The 7162-nt window shown below is 31.5% G+C and overlaps 1 protein-coding gene across 4 annotated transcripts; it reads right to left on the reverse strand.

Annotated features, from left to right (window-relative positions):
• Window positions 177-6632, reverse strand: LOC109361601 (floral homeotic protein AGAMOUS-like). Of its 4 annotated transcripts, none has more exons than XM_019607102.1 (8): window positions 6473-6632; window positions 5837-6078; window positions 2128-2209; window positions 1892-1953; window positions 1465-1564; window positions 1275-1316; window positions 533-574; window positions 184-412 (listed from the first exon to the last, which is right to left on the reverse strand). In XM_019607102.1, exons 2-8 carry the CDS (start codon window positions 6064-6066, stop codon window positions 239-241), a joined length of 732 nt encoding a protein of 243 aa, XP_019462647.1. In that variant the 5' UTR covers window positions 6067-6078; window positions 6473-6632; the 3' UTR covers window positions 184-238. The 4 variants fall into 4 exon arrangements, with proteins under 4 accessions (XP_019462650.1, XP_019462647.1, XP_019462648.1 ...); XM_019607103.1 differs by having other exon boundaries at window positions 5837-6079; window positions 6457-6632; XM_019607101.1 differs by having other exon boundaries at window positions 187-412; window positions 5837-6075; window positions 6452-6632.

Genomic DNA, 7162 nt, shown 5'->3' on the forward strand with positions numbered 1-7162 from the left:
ATATATATATATGCATCAAGACATATATAATGAATATATATGAGTTGTTAACAGGTAATGACTATTATTGGCTAGTGACCCAAATCTTGCTAACATCCTCTCTGCTTACGGAAAGGTTGTGTACATCTACCTTCCCCAGATCCGTTGAGTGAGAGTTTCGTACACTGGGTTGCCATTTTAATAAAAACAATAATTATCAATTTATGGAATTATTTTGAAGACTAGTAAGGGAAGAAGCTTACGTTAATTGAAGGGACATATGGTCTTGCCTTCCATACTGATTATTGGGTTGTAATCCATTAACTTGGAAGTAGCCACGAGAGTCAAACTGTTGCTGAAATTCCATAGATTCATAGTTTGGAACTCCAGGTAAGACATTAATGTTATGATGGCTCCTCTCACTTTCTGCTATCTACAACCCCATCAACAATAATATAGTCATATATAATAAGTGATAATACTAGTAATAAGTGATAATAAGTGATAACACATATATAAAGCATTTGAATAGATGACAGAAAGTAACACAGACCTTTGCTCTAAGAAGCTGATTGTTATTATGCAAGTCTATCTCCTGTAACATTATATGTATATACTTTCAAAGCCATTCAAGGTAATCAAGACTCAAGAGGAATTCTAGTATACTTGCAAAAATAAAATAAAGTTATAGGCACCTCCATATTTTCTGACTGTGTAACAATCCAATATCATGATGTCTTAAACATGTAGTAATTTTGTTTCAAACTTCAGGAGTTAAACCAATTTTGTGTATATGGGCTAGAGTAATCCTTGCAGTTCTATCTTTTTTTTGAACTAAAGGTGCAACTGCACCCCATAAATACAAAGGATAGACTTTTATCTTAATATATATTATTTTGTTCATTAAAAATAATATAGGCACGTATTTTTTTTCTTAACAAGGGGCTTTAAGTGCAAGGAATATATAGAATCAAGAAATGTCTCTTCAGGTTAGTTGGGGGAATATACAAATTTTCCTAGTGTTTGAGTTTGTTATGAAGAAAAACAAAACCATCTGGAATATTTGAAGAATGCCCAAATTTAGTTTTCCAAACCCTATCTAGCTATAAATTATCAGACACGCACTTAAATTGCGAAGTGTTGCCAACTTGCCACTTATAACACAATCACAAGTTAAAATGATATTATTATTAATTAAATTTTACAAAACCAATGACTTAACCATTTAAGTTCCAAAGAGATGGCAAAGGTACAGGAATGGGAAATTTAAAAGATAAATACAAGGAAATAATTACCCTCTTTTGCATGTATTCAATTTCTGCAAATAGCAGCTCATTCTGATATTGATGTTTGGGAAATAACACAAACAAAGGAAGAATGTCAAAATCAGAAAAATGCAGGACTTATCAGCTAAAAGATTAAATCATACATACTTTCAAAAAAATATAGAGAGAGAAGTAAAAACCTTGTTATTACAAGAAATACCTTCTTGGAACGAATTCTGCTAATCCCCTTTTCTAATTTAGTCTCAAGGCTTTTAAGTTCCTTGGCATTCATAGGGCTCAAAGCCTCACCCATCATTTGCCTGCATGCAATTCAAAGTTTTTCAGCATGAATGCTAAAAGGAACTAATTACACTCTCCTCCCCTTAAAAAACTTTGCCTATAAAAAGTTACAAGAATTCAAAATGTTTGAGATCCTTCAAAGGCTTTGCACTTCAAAATCATGGAAAATTAAAATTTTAAGATATCTAATTTGTATTCAGGTTATGGTATATGAGGGTGAATTGTTCAATATTTTATTAGCTTCTGATTATTTTTTAAACTTTATTCTAGGCACCATATAAACTCACATTTTACAATGAAACTATATTCTAGCCCTATCTAATATAGGGAATACAAATTTAACTTGCCTGTTATGATTCTGCAGGTTACTGATTTGCACACGCAGTTTGGCAGCTTCTTGTTGGTAAAACTGAGAAAATAGAATAAATCATGGCTACAAGGGTTAGTTTTATTTATAAATACTACATATGTTTTCCATTTTCTGTGAATTTTTAGTGTTTGCATGTCATTGTTTAATTAGTTCCTAATCAAGTTGTCACAGGAAGAAATACTGAAATAGAGAATGAGCAAGGAATATATAGACCTGAGCATTAGCCTCAGAAGTGGATCCAGCACTAGAGGAATCTGAATTTGATTTCTTGTACCTTTCAATAGATGCTTTAACACTGCAATGCTAATATATCATTTACAATTCTTGTGCATTGTGCATTATTGATATGATAAGTGGTTTGAAAGTGGCATCTTCTAATTACAAAATGGCTCGTAGTCATTGATATATATTTACTAAATAACTATTGTCCATTCCAAGTGAAAAATCAACAAATTGCAAGTAAAAAGTTAAAGTTTAAGAGAAATATAAAGTTAATATATTATGTAAAATAATATAAAAGGCTATGATCCTTGGTGTGATAAAACTCATTTATGTGCCTTCAAAAACTATCCTCTTACAAAGTTATATCAGTTATATTTTATTTCTGTCTCATTGTTTACATTGATTACTAGGAACTGCACATATTAAAAGGAGCAGCTACACATTCCGAAAAAGATTACTTCCTGATTCATGGGAGAAAAAGATACCTTTTGTTATTATATAAAAAAAACTAAGAATGCACTATGCCCTTCCAAGTTCCAAGTTTATAGGCACCAAATAAATCATCTTTTATTTATTGCCTTTCTTTCCTAGGCATGAAACTCGTCATTTTTTGGACTTACCTATCCTCTCATGTTTGTTGTAATTAAAAGAATAAAGTAAAAATAATTATAAGAAAATATGAAAAATCACAATGTATTAATATATGTTTGTCTAGCTTCTATATAAAATCAAACAATAATTTTTTTAAATCAGCATTATCATTCTCACAATTTACCCTAAAAGACAAACCACACTCTTTAAACAATAAGTCTTTTATTTTACTCTTCTCCAAAACATTGCTGCATACCAAACAGGACCTAATAGTGAATTGTTGTTTGCATAAACAGAATGAAAAAGTAAAAAGGTTGGAAGATATTGTGGTGTTCAATTAAATTTGAAACTATAGCCAAATTTAATTCAAGGCTAACTAGAGAGCTGGCCTATGGTCAAGGGTCAAATCATCCAACTCACTCACTTTACAGAACCTTAAAAAAGCAAACACCAAATTATTTCATTGTACCAAAAAAATCATCAAATGATATCATTAGTCAGAACCTCAATGTCAAACTGATTCGATGTGACAAAAATAAAATGTTAAAGTATTGGGTAAATGACTCATATAAAATGTATAAAAAATAGTAGTCGAAAATAATTTAAAAACAGAAAAGAAAGAACATAGTTTTCTATATCTGCAATCTACTGATACCTTAATATCCTCGAGCTACTGATTGGCTGACCCTGCCACGATAGCACATGTTCCCACAATATCATTGGTTCAACCATTTCTATACCTACTTTTTATTCTTCCACTTGGATGAAATCCTTTCTACAATGGATAATGCTCTCAACCATGTTTAAATTGCCAGTGTTATGGTTGTGAAGTGTTCCAGCTATCTTATATGGTAACATTTGTGGTTGCATGGTTCATATTTTTATATTCACAAACACAATTTAGAATTACCATGACTAACAATTCATTGTCCAAGTAGATTTACCCTCTAGTTCAAGATTTTTAAAATCTTATGTTAATTTAAACTTGTGTTAAATTTTATACACATTAAATATATGATACATCATTCATTTGTATTATTTACGGATAAAAACTCTTGCAAGATGACTTCATTGATTTCCTTTAGGTCTTTTCTGTCTGAAGTATACATCACAGCCGTCCATTTCAGCTGGTGCAATAGTTGCATTGAAGAAAGAAACCAAAATGATCAGAACTCTCCCATTGGCTCTCTAAATCGTGGTACGTCGTCTCTGCCCTCATTTACCTCAGTCCCACACTTTCCCTTTACAGTATTCTCTCTTTATTATTCTAAAAATATAATATTTATATTTACTTACACATGCAATTAATTATTTATGCCCACGTACACTTATTAGTCTATGTGTTTAATTATAGTAATAACATATTTCTTACACTTCTATTTGATACCTTTCGAAAAACATTAATATCATATAGTTATACAATTAAGATACTATTATCAATAGCGTGTTATCTGAGTTTCACGTTTTGAGTATTCAAATAATAAATTCTATATATTAACCTTTTTTATGCAGACTAATTCTGTCACCTTCTGCTTTCAACTGTACCATTATAGATCAAGCATTTCTCCCATGTGAAACTCTTCTCCTTTTGTTTCTCACTCCCTAACTTTCATGAATAAGTATATGTGCAACATCTTGAGGAAATGCAAAGATCAGTGTAGGATGCTAACAATGGTGAAATAATGGAATTATGATAAGCCAGTCCACACTCTCTCACTGGCTCATCACTCTCTTTCCTTGTCTTTTGTTGCTTTCAAGCTATGTAAAAGAACTTTAACTCAACAAAGGGGGTAATTAAAGAAATTAATAAAATAGTTTCTCACAGAAGAAGTGTTTGAACTTTGAACAAGAGAACATAAACTTTAGGGTTGGGTGGGATTGCAAGAGGTAAAAAGATACATAACCAAGTATGGGAATCATGACATAAATTACTTTTGTCAGAGAAGTCAAGAACTGAAAAAATCACGTGTGAGTGTATCTGACGTGACCAAAGATTCTTTCAACCAAGACAAAATCTTACAAGAACTTAAAGCCCTAACCAGAAATTACCAAACTTCATTTCCTAAAACAAGTAGAAAATTAAACTAAAAGATCTGAACTTTTGACACCCTTTTGAAGTTTTGTTTGGCTGAAAATAAAAGAATTATTTATTCCCTAGATCAATTGTTACCCAACTCATTAGTAGGTTTCTAATAAAACCCTAATTTCTAGGGTTATTTGTTACCGAGGCTGAGAGTGAGATTTTGGGGAAAAACTGAGTTCAAGTTTGGAAGGGAAACCATTATCTAAATATAAGTATTTCCAATAAGATAAGTACCATATAGCCAAGTTAGTGCTTATAAGGCTTAAGTATCCCTCATCTCATTAACTAGCTTTTGGGTTGAGCTAAATTTAGCTAATACAATTCTAATATGGTATCAAATCCCCACTAATCAATGTCTAATCATGGGCATGAGGAGAGTGTGATGAGTTATAGGCATCCCTCATCCTTTTGAAAACCCTAAGAACCCTTGCTTTTTTATTTAGATATAATTTCATATCAATTAAAATCATTGACAATATGTTGAACAGTTTTGTGTTGGAAGAATTGGGTGTAATGGAAGCATGACAGATTTTGCTTTAAGCCTTATTCAGCTTAACCATATAGATAAGGAATTAGGGATTGGCTGATCTCATAGACATGCATAACTTCCGAAATTCTGACCTGTTACTACTTTCAACCATAGATATCTAACTTCTTCCACCAGATCTATGTGCACACCAAACCAACAACTAGCAAAGTTATCAAAAACAGAAAGAAAAAATGGAAGAAGACTAGAATGAACATAAAAAGTTCATAGAGAGGAAAAAAAGACAAGTGAATCTTAGTCACAGACATACATAGGAAAAGGAAAAAACAAACTAGCTATATCTTAACTTCATCACAAAAATGATTATGTTCTTTGGAACCAAATTCTTCGAAAGATCTATCCCTATTTGCCATAAACAAAAACATAAATTCAATGTTCTAAAAATGCAGCGGAAACATTTCCAATAGGTTACAAAAAAAATTGAAACAAATTAAGATAAAGATTTGTAAACAAAACAAAGGGTTGAAATCAGGAGGTACCTATTGTTAGCATATTCATAGAGGCGACCACGACTTGAGAAGACTATTAGAGCAACTTCTGCATCACAAAGAACAGAAAGTTCATATGCCTTCTTCAGCAATCCATTTCTGCGCTTACAAAAGGTAACTTGGCGATTTGTGATGTTCTCAATCCTCTTGATCTCAATCTTCCCCCTTCCATTAATCTTTCTCTGCTCAGAAACTAACATGGATTGGTTTGGAAAAACCATGGTTCCAAGCTGAATATCAAGTGAAGAAACATCATCAATTTTAATTTCGATCTCCTCACACAAAAATAGTATATTTATCTATACAAAAACCATATCATGAAAAAATTCTAGTCCTAGAGCTAGTTTTCTCTGATTAGAAGAAATCTGAAAAGGAAAAAAATGGAAACTTGGAGTCTCATCATTATAGCCTCTTCAACCCTTTAAGCCCTCAACATTAAAACCAATAGAGCACCAATTTTTTTCATTTGCTTGTAATAGCTTATAATCTACTAGAGCTTCTGTTGCTAAATCTAGTTTTTAAGTGAAAAGGTTGATTGATCCTAAAAGAGGTGAAGCACTGAAAAAGGGACTTCAAATGATGTTTCATTAATATTTGGTCACTAACCTGGAGAGAGGAAACAAAATGGAGAAAGAATATTAAGGAAAGGAGCAGATGTTTCAGCCCTTAGTATAGATATGAGTATGTATTTTCTCTCTTCTTTTCTACTTAGCAGAACATGAAGGGGATATAAGAAAAATGAAAGCAAAGATGGGCATTTATAAAGTGAGAAATGACCTTTTATCCATGATGGTTTATGCATATCAAACTATATACTCATCTGCATATATCTATATTATATTTTTTTTTTACTTTTACTTGTTTTCTTTTACTCTTTTAACCAAAGAAAACAAAATGTAACCATACAAATCTACTCCCTTGATTGTGTGGTTTGTGTTTGAGATGAATCAAAAGAGAAAGATGATTTGTACCAAAAAAAGAGAGAAAGATAATGCTGAAATAACCTTCACACAAATAAGTTTTTTTTTATAAACAAATATTAATATGCTAATATTTATTATGAATAAGACTCGAATCCTAAATTTCATTCACTCCAACCCCTCACCATAATTATCATATCATCTTATAACTCATTTTTCTTTTTAATTATTTTTGTTATGGATAAAACTCAAGCCCACAATCTCCCATACTTTATTCCTTAAACCTTTAGCCCCTAAAGAAATAACCTTGCTTCATTCACACTAACTTTTTTATTAAACGGCAATTTTAATCTCAGAGGCGATTACATTATTCTTTTTGCTATTGTGAAAAACTACC

Source organism: Lupinus angustifolius, chromosome LG12, assembly GCF_001865875.1.
Source record: "Lupinus angustifolius cultivar Tanjil chromosome LG12, LupAngTanjil_v1.0, whole genome shotgun sequence".
Taxonomy (NCBI): domain Eukaryota; kingdom Viridiplantae; phylum Streptophyta; class Magnoliopsida; order Fabales; family Fabaceae; genus Lupinus; species Lupinus angustifolius.